The 16,378-nt window shown below is 43.4% G+C and overlaps 1 protein-coding gene across 4 annotated transcripts in view; it reads right to left on the reverse strand.

Annotated features, from left to right (window-relative positions):
* The window catches only part of MEGF11 (multiple EGF like domains 11), a 386,527-nt gene that overhangs the window by 60,093 nt on the left and 310,056 nt on the right, over window positions 1-16,378 (reverse strand). For all 4 annotated transcript variants that reach the window (XM_088452756.1, XM_088452754.1, XM_088452755.1 and 1 more), the window contains exon 11: window positions 2,229-2,349. In XM_088452756.1, coding sequence (XP_088308882.1) covers window positions 2,229-2,349 — 121 coding nt within the window. The remainder of the gene's footprint in view (window positions 1-2,228; window positions 2,350-16,378) is intronic.

The raw sequence follows: 16,378 nt of genomic DNA on the forward strand, positions 1-16,378 counted from the left end.
CCGAACGCAGGCGTGCTTAAAGGTCAAAACGGGCGTTTTAAGGGAGTGCATAATTAATACAGCAGCGTCATTGACCACGTCACTTGGTTTTTTTTAACTCAGAACTGCTCGCAAAATAGCGGTTGAAAACACCAACCACAAGAATAGCGAGCAGTTCATACGCTGTACGATGTACTCGATTAATCTAATAAATAGCGGACATGACGTATGGTGCGTGCGGCCAGGGGGCGTTTTTATCAAAAAAACGAGCGTATGTTTTGCTCGCTCGTTCAGACTTAGAGGTGGGAACAGACTGCAATTTGCGAACGGATCATTTGAATAGCCACCCCTTGTTTTTGAACGAACGACCACAAATAGCGAACGGCTCTGAATCAGGCCCTATGTTCGGAGCAAATAAAACAAAGTAAGGGGGCCCATACATCAAGCATCTATTGGGCCAATTCCCCGTTCTGCCGATGTCTGTGTTCAGTGATTTGCAAAATCCATCATGTTGTATAATCTCGATTTCCCGATTCCGACCCAAAGATGATCGTAAGCAGCGAGTCTAGATCTTTAACATCTTTTATTTTGCAGATCCCCCGAGAAATCGGATCGGCGCATCTGAATCAGCCCATTTGTATCTAGAACAAGGGTGGGGAACCTTTTTTCTACCGAGGGCCATTTTGATATATATAATATTATTTGGAGGTTTGGCACAGGCCACGCCCCCTCCGTGTGATGTCACACGGGGCGGGGCCACAATCACTGGTGATTACAGCAATACCCGGAGCATCCTGAGGATGCTCTGGGGAGCTGTAAGGACAGCAGTGTGACCGTCAGAAGCGTCCTAAGGTTTCTCCAGGCGGCACTGCTGCATAGATTCTGGCTGCAGGGTGCTATTCTAGGCATCCTGCTAGCCAGATGAGGCTAGCAGAAAAAAGCTCCGAGGGCCAGACCAAATGATTCTGGGGGCCTTATATGGCCCCCAACCCTGAGGTTCCCCCATCCCTGATCTAGAATAAACCATGCTGCGCTGCAAGGGGAGCAGATACACCTATTTTGTGTTGCATGCAGGGTAAGCACTTGCTGCATTTGCATGTAGCCCACAAATGCTGGACAGCTTTATTTTTACACTGCAATTAAGATTGGAGTTTGGACATGCCCCTCTAACATCTAAATCTCTGCGAACATTATACATCTGCCCCACATGCAGTGCTACACTGTTTTACCAAGGTGCACTTTTGCAACTAACGCAATCCTTTTTATATAAGTATCTCAGTGAAGCAAAGTACATTGTATCCTGGCTGTGTACAATATTATATTTCACATGTTTTTTTAATTATCAGCACATTTTTATACACAGATGTGTCCTCCTACATCTATTCTCAATACACCACGCAGCGCAACATGTCTGGCGTTAGCCGCCAGGTCCTGCGCAAATCTGGTAGTGTTGGGCGTTTATTTTCATTACAAAAAATGCGTCTTAGCTGCAATGTGCTGCGACTAGAACACACCTGGAGAGTGTGCTGATTAATTGATATGTGACACTTGTACATCTGTGTGCGACTGAGATTGTATACGGAACTTGGTGTGGAAAAAAAGCTGCGGTTGCTGCATCGTAGCACTTTGTATGCTGATTCAGAGACTCGGCTACACATAGATATACAAGCGTCATATCAAATTGCGACTTAAGATGCATTTCCAACAAAACAAAAGCGGTTTGGCGCGATGGCAGCAAAGATGTGCGAGGACACATTTATATATTTATTTATATGTAGGCACTTTATAAGTGTCTATTCAATAACATTAAAATGTTGTTCGCTTGACTTTCTAAAATGTTTTTTTTTTTTCTATTTCCTACATCAGCTTCCTAGGTTGCAAAGTGCCTACTATACGTTGTGGAATCATCCTGGAGACAACCTATGGTCATTCGGGGAGGTTGCAATGCAAGAATCCCTTAAAAACTTAAGATATGGCTCGAAAGATTAAGCAGCCTATGTAACCGATGTACTAAGGTGATTCGTCTATCATGAATGTATTCGAGTATTAATGAGATTTGCTTGAGACTTTGCAGCCATCGAACACCTTTTTTGTTTTATTCAGTTGATATATGTATAATTGATTGCAATTCGCCCAAGTGCTTAGAAAAATGTTCTCATATCTGTCTATGATTTTGGTTGCGGGACATTACAGCAGTTAAATAATCAGATACATGTGACGTAATCAGTGGCACAAGAGGGACGCATTACCTTCTCTGCACATACAGGACCCATCCACAGGGGAGCAGGCTGCACCGTTCCTGCAGTTACACAGTGACAAGCAGTCAGCTCCGTATGTTCCATGAGAACACAGGGCAGAACAATCCTGTCCCTACAAAGAGAAAACAACAGCACTAATTAGGGCAGGTCGTCAGGGATCCAACAGAACAATCTATAGACAATGCCTCCTGTGGTGGCAGAAAAGCATGTAATATATGAGGTATAGTACATGGGGTCCATGCTCTTCTCTGTTCAATAATTTGTTTTACCTGAAATGCCACTGTTGTCTGCTGGAGACCATTAAGTAGCACAGAAAGGAGATTTCAGCAGTGTCTCAGGCCCATGACTAAAGTTCAAAGCTATTAATCACACAGTGCAGTAATTAGTAATGAAGAAATAATCTGGTTGCTACAATTGCAGTTAGGAATCTCCCTGAATTAACTTCCTTACTGAAGTACTTTAATACCCATGGATTTACTACAGAACCTTATTTCTCCAGTAATTGGCATCTCTCTGCCTGTCCTGATGAAAGGACTGATAACGTTCTGACTAAAACAATTACTACACCTTTAATTGTAGTTTTTCCTCTGTTTTCTTACCTCTCACCAAGGCAGCAACATGTCAGTTTTAAGCAATACTTACTGCTAGATACTCTTTGGGGCCTACTCCATTTAATATGTGGAACTTTTCTGTCGATCCGATGCTAGCGCACTGTTTTGTGTCTTAATTTCCACTTCTCATGCCAAAACTGTGCCCTAATTCAATGGAAGTGCATGCTGGTCTGACTTCACACTTAGGGCTGGATTCAATTAGCCACAAAAAGCAGTGGTTTCGCGAGGAGTTTTCGCTGGTGCAAACTATTTGCACAAAAATACATATCGCGCAATCCTATTCACGAAGTTTTCGCACGTGCAAATTCTCCATAGACAAAAACTGGCGAAATTCCTATTTTTGGCTAAAAATTTAAGGACGGTTCAGAACCCCCCTAATGATAAATTAGGTAAAAATAATGTTTTAATTAGCCTAATTTGGCCAATAGTGACATGTCAAATTTGTGGTGAGAAAATTAAAAGTAGTGGAAAATGGTTTTAAAGTAGTGGGTCTGGTATTTTGGGGGGCTGGATGGATGGGACAGGTGTTTTAAACATTGCAGGTGACAGCACCTGGTGTTTTTTTATTTTTATTTGAAAAGTGCACTTTTTGGACTCAAAAATATATTTGCACCAATTTTAATGTACCCCCAATTTAACTGCAGCATTATTTAAATATATATATATATATATATATATATATATATAATATTTAAGAACCACAAATACTTAGGTCCACTAATACCCCTTGTACACCAGAGCAAAAAGCTGTTTTTTTGCTGGGTCTACCTGGGTTGCAACTCAGTGTAAAAGGGTCTCTGAAGAATAAACCCGGGTCAAGTGACCAGGCTATCTAACCCAGGTAGCTACCAGGGTTGGACCCAGAATGGGTTTTTAGTGGAAAAGAGGTATAATACACTTCTAAATTGATGACCTATGTCAGTTACCTATTTTAAGGAGTACAGGCAGATTTCCCAAAATTCACCTGTACTTTTCTCAGGTTACTCTATGAATAGTTTTTGTGCGAATGCGTTTTCACATAAATCGTGCTCCAAAACACGCAAGTTATGCGAAAACTTCTCCGATGTTAAGTTTTCATTTTACTCCTCCCCTTCTCAGTATAGGTCTTTGAACATTTTCAGCCGCATGCCCATGTGGCTCTTAATCCAGCCATAAAGATGGTGACCTTTCTACCTAAGCTGTGACATCACCATATCTATCTATCTATCTATCTATCTATCTATCTATCTATCTATCTATCAATCATTTTCATATATGACATTCTTGCTGGGTACACACTAACGGCCGATATATCGTATGCACGTCGGCCAGTTTGTACAGACTGCTCATCGTGCTGTGTGTACGGGCGGTCAGCCGACTGTCCGTATACTTGCTGCAGAGGCTGGCGGGAAGGGGGGCGCGATGTGACCCCCGGCCAGAGGCAGTGAAGGTTGTTCAGTGTGTATGAACAACCATCATCTGCTGATATATCTGCAGATCAATCAATCAATCTGCAGATATATCTTTCCAGCGTGTACCCACCTTCAGCCTATTAAGATTATAAATCATATCCTACCTGCATTTCATTAATTCTGTCTATCTATCTATATCTATCTACAATTATTTTCATATATAACATTTAGGTTAAAATACTTTACATTGTAGTGTTCCTGCTAGGCTGTGTTAACGGGGCGCTGCACCCTGTCAGTTTTTAAAAGGGCAGGATGCGCCCTGCCCTTTTAGTGGCGCCCCGCTAAAACAATATGCCGGGTGCTGTCCGCACCCGCCTGCTGCATGGTGGGTGCATGCGCACGGCATCTGTTCACAGAGAGGGCAGAGCTTGGGGGCAGCCTGGCATATCTTAGAGACACTACCCTTTTCTTGTGGCCACGCCCCCTTTCAGGGGCGCCCTAGAGTGCCCTTTCTAGAGTGAACACAACATTGCAGGATGTCATATTAGCAGATACAGTTGATAACAGACTGTACTCTACAAAATGGTCAGATTAACAATGGGGCAGATGGAGTTACAGCTCCAGGCCTCCACATAAAAGTAGGCCCATCATCAGCATGACAATGACTAGCTACCTAGCTGGTCACATAGCCAAACATTTTAAGTATTAAAATAGTTTTTCTAGTTTTCTCACACAATTATGCAATGGTAGGCATTTCTCCCGCATTCTGCCCACTTCCTAGTGAAGTGGGCAGAATGAGGAGAATGTCTGCGCCGATTGCGGGTCTCCGTGTAGGGGGCGGGGCCTAATGATGAGATTCTACATGACGCGAATAATCAGGTTCCGCCCCCGTCGCCACCCTCCTGCTTCTCTTACCCGGGCTTCTCCCAGGAAGAGATATTACAAGGTAGGCAAGTATGACCTTATATAGACAGGTGTGTGCCTTTCAAAATCATGTCCAATCAACTGAATTTACCACAGCTGGACTCCAATTAAGCTTTAGGAACATCTCAAGGATGATCAGTGGAAACAGGATACACCTGAGCTCAATTTTGAGATTCATGGCAAAGGCTGTGAATACTTATGTATATGTGATTTCTTCATTTTTTTTTTTTATTAAATTTGCAAAAAATCTCAAAAAAACTTTTTACACGTTATCATTATGGGATATTAGCCCTGATTCAGAGCCGGACACTCTGACCAGAGCGCTCGCTCTGAATCAGGGCCCACCTCCATTAATATGGAGCGTCCTCCTGGACGCTCGTATAGCTGTGGGTCACCACCCACAGCATATACGAGCGTGCAGGATGATGGTCGCGATGATCTTGACCATCGGAACTGCGAGCAAAAGCCTGCGGTTGAGTTTTTCAACCGCAAGGCCAGGAGTGATTTTGGCTCTATCAGAGCCAAAATCACTCCCACTGACATCACTAGTGATGTCAGTGGGGTCGGCTTCAGACGGTAGGCGTTCCCTTGGGAATGCCTCCGTCTGTCAGGCATGCCCCCGGCACGCCCACCAAAGGGGGCGTGCTGTCAGTCAACATCGACAGCACGCCCCCTTTGATGAGACACTCCGAGCGAAGGAAAGTCCTTCGCTCGTCGCGTCTCGCGCATGCGCACGACGGAGCTCCCTCCGTCGTGCGCATGCGCAGTGCAGACCATCGACCCACTTGCGAGCGGACAGCCGCTCGCGAGTGGGTCTGAATGAGGGCCATTGTGTGTAGAAGTTTGAGGACAAAAATGAATTTATTCCATTTTGGAATAAGGCTGTAACATAACAAAATGTGGAAAAAGTGAAGCACTGTGAATACTTTCCGGATGCACTGTACACACATACATACACATGTATTTGTTGCTGTAGTATAGCACTTCAAAGAAACACACATAGGAGTGGCATATTGTCCTTTGTGTCATTATTGTTGGTGCTCTACAGAAAATGTACAGTATGTATCTCTGTCAGTACTGATCTGGCTACAATGACTTTTTTGGGGTGAGATAGATTACAGAGGTTAAATACATTAGTGTCTCATTGAAAGTCTGATTTCAAAGCCTCTGTGGTTATGCAGCATGTCCCAGCGGCTCTATTTCCCAGCTTTACATGAATAGCCTATTTTTTATCAACTGCCAGGAACAGGCCCAGAATCAGAGAGGTGCGAGCTGGTTTAATAGAGGCCAGTGGACCTGTATTTACTGTTGGTAGTTCCTATGCATTTTAAGTGAAAATGCCATACCATAGTAAGCTGTTCAACCCATCTGTATTAAAGCAATAGAACATTTAAAGGTAGAGGTATATAAAGTAAACGTACAGATGTGTCCTCATACACTATGGCCGCAGTTGCACCAAACAATTCTCTTCTCAGCGCCAGGTCTCGTGCAACTTGGCTTGCGCTGAGTGTGTCTTACGCAAATGTGCATCATATTCGCACAACTTAAACAGCCGGGTGCGACAAAACCACTTAACAAGTCTGCGCCGATTAATCGGACATACGGCACTTGTACATCTGTGTGTGAATACGTCTGAATCTGTATAGGAGGTGCTTCCTGTAGCAGCTGTGTTTTTTTTTCACGCCAAGTTCCATTGTGCTTCATCTGCGACTTTGTACATATTTAAAACTAATTCCTTTGCGGTTAAAGTCGCAGTCCGGCGTCTCTGGCACAGACTGAGCAATGTTTTGCTGCTTCTGCAGTGCAAATAAGACACAAATTGAAATAAAAAGTCGCTGTGGTACACCGCTTAGCGCAGCTCACTCGCGCCGGGCGCCTCATGTCGTATGGTGTTTAGAGGTTTGGTATATGAGGACACATCTGTAAAACTACTTTTATTATGTGCTCCAGACAGTGCTGTCTAGATGGAATCTGTATGAAATACCGATGGACGGGACGGCGGCTGTCAGTACACTGACAGCGCCATCCCGGCGGTTCAAATCCCGACAGGGGAACGGTAAGTAATGTTCCCCTGTCCTATTTCCCCCCTAATCATAACCCTCCTTTCCTGCACCCTTATACTAACCCTCCCTATCCCGCATCCTAACCCTTCCAATGAGTGCCTAAACCTAACCCTGCCCCCTTAGTGCCTAACCCTAACCCCACCCCTCCGGTAGTGCCTGATCCTAACCACCCCTGCCCGGAGCCTAACCCTAACCTCCCCCAGCTTGACTCTAAGTCCCCCCAGGTTGCCTAAACCTAACTCCCCCCCCCCTCCGCGGCTGATACTTACCTTTCCCCGGTGTCCTTACGATCGGGATGTCGGGATTTCGGCGCCGGTGTTGTCTAAGCGATCGTGTTTCCGAAGCCGGAGTTCCAGCAGACGGCATCCCGGTTGTCGGGATGTTAACCGCATCCCGCCTAGATATGTGCCTAAGTAGCCAAAAACAGTCCTGACTATACAACTAGATGCACGGTGTATGTATACTACTATACATAAATCTCCCAGTACTGACTTGCTTGCCCTTCCTCTACTGTAATCCACACCAGGACATGATGAATAAACATGGCTATAGTGCATTGTTTTGCATTTTTTGAAAACTCTACTTCAATAAATATTACTTATAATATGATCACTCTTCCAGTAAAAATACATCCAGGCTGTTTTCATTATCTCTTCATAATACGTACATACAGGTTGAGTCTCCCATATCCACAAAGCTTGGGACCAGGGGTATTTTGGATATCAGAATATTCTGTATTTTGGAATATTTGCATAAAATAATGAAATATCTTGGGAATGGGCCCAAAATCTAATCACAGAATGCATTTATGTGTTATATACACCTTATACACACAGTCTGCAGGTCATTTTATACAATATTTTCAATAATTGTTTGGCTCAAACAAAGTTTGTGTACATACATGAAATTCATTTATATTTCATATACACCTTATATGCAAAGCCTGAAGGTAATTTTATACAATAGTTTTAATAATGTTGTGCCTTAAACAAAGTTTGTGTACATTGAACCATCAAAAAGCAAAGATTTCATTATCTCAGTCATGCTAATAAAATTCCGTATTTTGGAATATTTGGATATGGGAGACTCAACCTGTATAATACAACATTTAATAGAGAGATGACATTTTCCGATGTCAAATCTTTAAAATATGACACAATCTTATTAGTAGAGATGAGTGGTTCAGTTTTCCTGAAAAATGAACACACACGAAATTTGGGGTTCTGAGTAGAACTGAGTCCTGGCTCATGTCAGCTGTATGTTCGGAACTCTGATTTAAAAAACAAGTCTCAGGTTTTGGATTGCATGTACACATGTCCAAATTACATGATTTCAGCGGATTGTATCGTTTATCATCGATATCGATCATCCAGCACACCATGTACCCACCAACGACTATAACGATCCTTATAGTAACCTGTTCGATATCGACTTGGTTGGCCTGCATGCACGGGCGATGGTCGATATTGTTATCGTCCATGCATGCCTGCGCATCGCAGGTCGTTGGTGAGTTGGAGGCACCGAAAAAGGCACGATATGATGTGTATCAATGCCTATTTCCCTATAGATTGTAAGCTTGGAAGCAGGGCCTTCCTACCTATATATCTGTCTGTTATTACCCAGTTTTGTTCTATAAATGTTTCCAATTGTAAAGCACAACAGAATATGCTGCGCTATATAAGAAACTGTTAATAAATAAAATAAATAAATAACGATATGATCGATATCGTTAATATCGTTCATTTTAATCGTACCGTGTGTATGCACCTTAAGTAATACTTCACAACTCCAAAACAATGTTTAAATAATATTGAAATATCCTGTTAATGATACTTCAATTAGGCGCGATGTTTGGGCCGCTGGGAATAGCTCCGGTTTCATGCACGGAGCTATTCAATTAACCAGCATTTTCCCATGGTAAACCATGGGTTAACCCTCGCTAACCCATAGATTCTGCGTAAATTGCTGGACCTATGGGTTTCCCTGTGCGTTAAATGTAGAGTCTGCATTTTAATGCAGATTTTTCCTCGCAGCTCCTGGGACTGTGGGCAAAAATCCATCCTCGGGTAGCATGTTCAATTAGCTGCGGGGTAAACCCCACGCCTAACTGAAATCCCTCCTGTGTCTTAATTATCTGTGGCCGGTGTTTAATTTCTTTTATATACAAATCTCTGATCAAACAAATTACAAATATTACTTTTTTGCTTGTATTGTAGCAAACCTATATAATAATCTAAATGATAAAGTAAGCAGATACTCATCATACAAAAACACCAAGTTACAGAAAAGTTAAGAGGTTGTGTCACAAAGCATTCTGTACAAATATTATTCTTCTAACTCAAATGACCTCCAACAACACCCAGATCACAATTAGCACCTCTGTGCCTAGAACACCTAAAATCTCCCAGCTACAGGTAGGGGAGATTATTAATAACAATTAATGACACTAAGGGGGTTTATTTACGACACTTCTGTTCGCGTTTAAGCCCGATATTTAAAAGGGCAGTGCTTTTACTAACTAGTTACGGTTAGTAAAAGCGTTACCCTTTTAAATATCGGGCATACACACGAACAGAAGTTTTACAACCTGACACTTCGTAAATAAACCCCTAAGAGCCAGATTCTGATTTGGGAGTCAAGTAAAAAAAAAAAATGTAACTGCACCTTGGCAAACCATATTGCAGGTGGGGCAGATTTATAATGTGCAGAAATTTAGATATGAGAGGGGTGTGTCCTAGCTCAAATCTATATTGCAGTGTAATAATAAAGCTGTCCAGAATTTGTGAGATACATGCAAAAGCAGCCAGTATTTACCCTGAATTGAAAAAAAATAAATGTACTTGCACTCCTTACATTACATACTCCCAAATCAGAATCAGGCTCTAAAAAGTACCGCTCAAAATTCAGTCCTACCACGCATCATGATCTGTGTAATTTCATTGAGACATATGGGCTTAAGGAGAAAGATGGCGAGGTTGGTTGAGGAGAAGATTGCACATATAGAGGGTAGAAAGGTACGGCACATCAGTGCACCTGTTTTACCCAGCAGTTAAAAGACAAGGGGGCATATTCAATTGGGAGCAAGATTTTGCACGCAAAAACCAATTTGGAATTACCGCGCTTCCGGTACCCGCAGTATTCAAATAAAAAAAATTGTTGCTAAATTTTTTTTAGGGAAAAATCCCGAGGGGGAGAAAAAAAAAAAAAAAAAAAGAGATGCATCCACAGAACATCGGGAACTCACCGATGTGTTCCGGCCGCTCCTGTGCCCGGCTGCCGCATGCTCCACACTGCCGACTAACTGGGACACAGACGCACCTGACAGCCCACATCCTGACTGATGGAATCCATCACACAGAGGGGGTCACACTCACTGAGTGTGTGTGTGTGTGGGGGAGCTACTGGTGTTTCTGTGACCCCCTCTCAAACACCAGCAGACACTGAGAGGAGAGAGGAAGACTTCCGGCATGTTGGGGAAGCGGAGAAGGAGGACATCGCGGAAAATTCCAATTGCTTAATCAGTCATTAGGAGGGTATCCAAGGGGTTCAGAAGTCCCGTCATTTTTTCCCCCCCAAAAAATAAAGATTTTAGGAGAAGTTGGACTGTCTCTGAAGGTGATTAAAAAAAATGTGAGCACCCCCCCCCCAAAAAAAAATAAAAATCTCTCCCCCAATTGAATACCAAAAATCTCGCACCAGCAGGAAAAACTCTACATTGTGAGATTTTTGGTAAATTCGCACCTAACTGAATATGCCTCAAGATATCTGTTTGCAGCTCAGTATTACAGTATTTAAAATAGATAAAGGGGTGCCCTTTTAGGGGCATTTCTTGCAGTCCAGAGGTCTACACAGTCACAGGGCCTATTTTTTCTGCTTGTACAAACAGTAGAAGGATCTGCTTAGAGTTTACAGTGGGCATGCACCTTGCTGTGCCATGGGTCAGATCTTCCATATACGTAGTGGGTGAACTTGTGTTTCTATAGTATAGTAAAAAATATTATATCCTGTACCATAGATTATAAAATATGAAATGTTTCCTCAGAATTCTGTGTAATAGCAGACGAGGTCATATGGAACTCTGAGTATAAAGGTAATCTAACCTTAATATTGTCTTCATTTGTGTACTGGAAAGTATATAGAGACCATTCCACCCCTGTGAACAAATGTACTATAACCAAGTTCTACCATGTACTGGCACTAATAGCTCATATGTTAGTAGAGTACGTTGAACTAAGGTATTCTGTGACTGTCCACTGACTGGACTATCCTTTATATGCTTATACCCCACGCACACAGGTGATGATGTTAGCTGAATAGACAACAGGAGCGGTGGTAATGCTTCAGATCGGCTGTTTCACTGCTTGTATTGGGCACAATCATGAAATGTACAGACCCCTTCCTGTATAGCTGATTATATAAATGACAAAGCATACAGTAAAGCTATTTATACAACTGGCATAATGTGACTTTATTCTGGAGCTTTGTGGTTGGTCTCCATCTAGTGTAAGGCAGATTTGAGACCACCTCGCACTTACTCCAGTCTCATCTCTGAGGAGTGTGAGCTCCCAGGGCTCTACCTAATTACTCCCCACAGTGATCATTAGTAAATCATTTCTAGCAGACAGTTGTATGAAATCTCTGTGTGAATGTATTAATTAATCTCCCATATAACCCTATAGAATCTACTTATGAAGGAATTGGGAAAGCCTCCCAGTGCAATCTTCGTCAGTACACAGAGCAGCCATTTGGATGATTATTGAGATAGAGGTCACTAATTCCTAGGGCATTCTATGGCTGAATATCCAGCCCACAAAATGGTTTCTTCCATTGTGTGTAAGTGACCAATATCAGCTAATCATTGCAGTGTTCTCACACATTTGCTGGGCCGTAGAAAGATTAATAATCTTCACAGTGTGTCTTACTTTCTGGTGTTTCAGCACAAGGAATCCCTCCGGAGGATGTATCAGAAACGCACTTTATAAATGATTCAGTGCAGATCAGAGAGTGTTTCAGTACCGTGCAATTCTGTTCTAATACTAAATCTACATCATATTGATTTTTATCTTGGTAAAAACAGATTGCTGACCTGATGGAGACATGCAGATGTCCTGATTAGTATATTAACTTGTGCCAGAGGAACCGTTTAATTTTCAGAATTTGCTAGTGCTGCTCTGTGCCCGAGGTGAGGGCGCAGGCAGCTTCCCTGGGTGTAACTAGACATAGGCTGGGGCAAATGCAGAATTTGCAAGGCCAGGGGAGGAGGGGGAGAGTAATCTCTCTTTCTCTATCATATCTCACAAGGGCTCTATTTACTACAATCCGCATATTGAATGCGGATTGTAGTGTGATATTACCGAGTGAATTCGCATTGCGAATTCAGGCAATATCACAGTGATTTACTATAAATCCCTTGCAGGGACTGAGCTTGTGATAAAGCTCTGTCCCTGCGGATCCCATCCGCACTCTAGTCGCGGTATTTTCGGAAAAAATACCGCCACTAAGAGCCCGCGCATGCCGACCCACCGTCGCTGCTACCCCCCACCGATGCTAAGCCCTGGCCCCCGCGATCGCGGACCCCCGCGACCCCCCCTTCATTACACTTACCTGCATCCTCCTGGCCTCCGGTGATCTTCTCCGGGCTTCCCGATCAGGTGATCTCCCATACTGCACTGGGACCCGATCACCTGATGACCGGGCAGCAGTGCACTGTGGGAGACCAGCTGACCGGAGAGGAGCCATCACCGGAGCTCCGATCACCGGTCCCTGGAGTTAGGTAAGTAAAAAAAAATGTTTAAATTTTTTTTTCTTTTTTTTACAGCAATCAGCTTGCGGTCTGTTTAGACCACATAGCTGATTACTGGTACCGGCTCCCGCCTCTGCTTTCCCTGTTAGAGCAGAGTGGGAGCCCGGTAACCGGGGGAGACCCTGGATAACGCCACCTCCAGGTGGCGTTATTATCACAGGGCTTTCCCCGGTATTTTTTTACAATTTATTTTTAGTAACTATGGTCGGATCACATTTCCCATTACAATTATGGGAAATGCGATCTGCTTTACTAAAAATAAGTGATACTTAGGGGTTGGAGTAGAATTTTACTAATTCTACTCCAATTGCCCTGTAATAACTACAGGTGAAACTAAAATAATGTGAAAAGGGTGTGAAAACACCCTTTTTCACTTTATTTTAGTAAAAATAATGTTAATAAATAGAGCCCTTAGGGGTAAATTTACTAAAGTGAGAGTTTTTAGAAGTGAGTTTGAAAAGTGATGTTGCCCATAGCAACCAATCAGATTCTAGCTATTATCTTCCAGAAGGTGCTAGTTAAATGTTAAGTAGAATCTGATTGGTTGCTATGGGCAACATCACTTTTTAAACTCACTTCTAAAAACTCTTACTTTAGTAAATTTACCCCTTATACTTACCTTCACCTCCAAAAATAAAATGAAATGCAGCAGCTCTTGTTGGGGACAGGTAAACTGTGTCATTAGGCCATAATGCCGCAATTCGCTGGTGTATGGGAAAGGAGCCAAAATTACATTAGCAAATCACGGCATTAAGTCACAAGGGGGTGTGGGGTTGACTGTGGTCTGGGGGCTTCTTGATACACTTAAACCCCCTGCATGCACCACTGATAAGGGCTGATTCTGAATCACACGCAAAGTAGCTGTAGTTGCGGGCAGCCATGGAAGCCAGACTTACTACCTTATACCAATGAGAGAAGCTGTAGGGCGAATGTGGGATTTGTGAGTCTGCAAGCGGAAACCTGCACCGCGACCAGTCGTTGCAAGTGTCATCATTATTATCTGCATTTGCACCAGCCTCAAGCTAGGTGCAAGAGGCACATCAGAAACAGGTTTCCCTACCCCTATACGCAGGGGCGTATCTATAATGGATTCAGGGTGTGCGGTGCACACTGGCCCCTGAGTCCAGGGGGACCCACACCGCACATCCTGCATCCATATTTTATAATACCTCTCCAAAGTCCCACGTCGGCTGTAGCAGCGCTGCACTAAACGCCTGGAAAATGGCTGCTGCGGGCATTTTCCCTGCATTTTGCGCATGCGCAGTGGGAAATCGCAGGGAAAATGTTTTTCCTGTTGACCTGCACATGTGCAGTAGATTCTGGGCACAGACTTGTGTCCAGAGTCTACTGCTGCAGTCAGTGTGCTGCCAGCCGACGAGATTATTATACACACCCATGACGCTCCCACACGTCAAGGCGGTTCCGTACACTTGCATAGTTACCGCCACACACAATTTCATGGAAACACAGATACAGCCAAGTTCCATATGACTCAGAAAAGGATGGACATAGGCAAAGTGCGTACATTCCCATCTGTACTTGTGCTGTATGGAAAAACTCGCCATTTGTGTCCGTGCACAGATATCCGTCTGAATCAGCATCATAGGGTGTAAGTCCAACATGGAACACAATTATTTATTCCACTTTCAGAGAATCTGCTGGAGAACAGGGCGTACAGTGCTAATTGTTGGTGACTTCATTACATATACAGTTGTGATTTGGGAAAGCTTGAGCAGTGCAAGCTAGTCAGGTGAGTTAGACTGACTTCTCAGAGAGTTGAGATTAGCAGTGTGGATGTCTGCACATCTACCAAGATGCCTCTCAGAACAAAGTGAAACTGCCCACCAGAGAGTACCAAGTCTATTCAGAACCAAAACCACTGTTGTGGTCATGTCATACAGTATGTATTTTACAGTAGAAATGACAGTAGAACGTTATACAGGTATTGTCTTCCTGGCAATCAAAAATATAACAATTTTTGTTACCATCATTACATTTTCTAATAGTTGATAACTGTGGTGCAGAAGTAAGGACCCTAAAATACCAGGGGATCAGCCACTGTACCTGGCCATTTATAGGCAGCTCCATACAACTATGCATCAAACAGATCTCTACACAGACAACACAGAACAGAGTTTACATTTACTGTGTGTTACAGCAGTATAGTTACTTCTGTATTAGTGATTGGCAACCTGATACACTTCGGTGCCGCATTGGGCATCCCTGTAACCTTCAAAAAGGCCGGACATTACTCTTAATCTCAGTAGCAAGATAAATGAACACATTTAATCAATAAAAGAGGCACGACACCTAACTTTAGGGCTTTTAAACAAGCATTACAAGTTATAACAAACATGACAGCATATCAGATAAGAGCTGAGGGCTGCAAGTGAAGGCTTGGAGGGCCACATGTGGCCCATGAACCCTATGTTACCCGTTATTGCTCTATGTTCACCTTTCTGCATGTCTGTATGCAGTAAAATATGTTCTGAGCAGCTACCAATATTGGTGAGTAATGATCGTGTACTGGCAGGAGCAGGCTCACTGCACTTCGGAGGAACGTTCCTTAGATGAGCAGTACACTGTCTCTGAATGGGGGTGGTATACTTGTAGACATTGTGACTGTTGACATTTTGCCTGGAGACATTCTGACTGTACACCCTTCGAATGATCATGAAATCAATGTTACAGGAACATCTGCCCAGACCAACAGTTAATTTAATAATATTTAGGGCATGGCTCCTAACTGCAACAATTAGCATTGGGACAAAAGGTGTTACCATATCACAAGAGGGGCATGGCGGTGTCATGATGCCGCCGTGGTCTCTTCCCAGGGAAGCTTTTCAAGCACTAGGCTGACCCTTACAACCCTCCACTTCAAACATCCATTCTCTGTAGGCAACATCCATTTACTGATGCTTTGCCACACTTACCTCCCAACCTTCTGGCCTGCTGGGTCATTGGGACTATCCTGCCTAAATTGGGAGAGTTGGAAGTTATGGCATAGAGCCGTATTCAATTTGAGCGGACCCGTGATACATTTCTGCCTCCCTGACATTTCGCCTACATCGCGAGTTTTGTAGGCGGCAAAGTATCGCGCACATGCCCGGGTATCCCCGTATTCAATTTGAAAGTAGGCGAAAGTGTGACCCGGCGAAACTTAAACAAGCGGAAAGTACTGTCAGATTTGGGGAAATCAGCTTGGCACTCCCCAAAAGATGCTCTGACATGGGGCTTAGCTATGGTACCCCCTGATTTGGCTTGCTGAAGGTATTTGGTGGTTTTAAACGGGCTCAATAGCTGCTAAATACCGTTTTTGTATAAGTGGTGCAGAATAGTATTCTGAAGG

This window comes from Taudactylus pleione, unplaced genomic scaffold (genome assembly GCF_031769625.1).
Source record: "Taudactylus pleione unplaced genomic scaffold, aTauple2 ptg000556l, whole genome shotgun sequence".
In the NCBI taxonomy this organism is placed as follows: domain Eukaryota; kingdom Metazoa; phylum Chordata; class Amphibia; order Anura; family Myobatrachidae; genus Taudactylus; species Taudactylus pleione.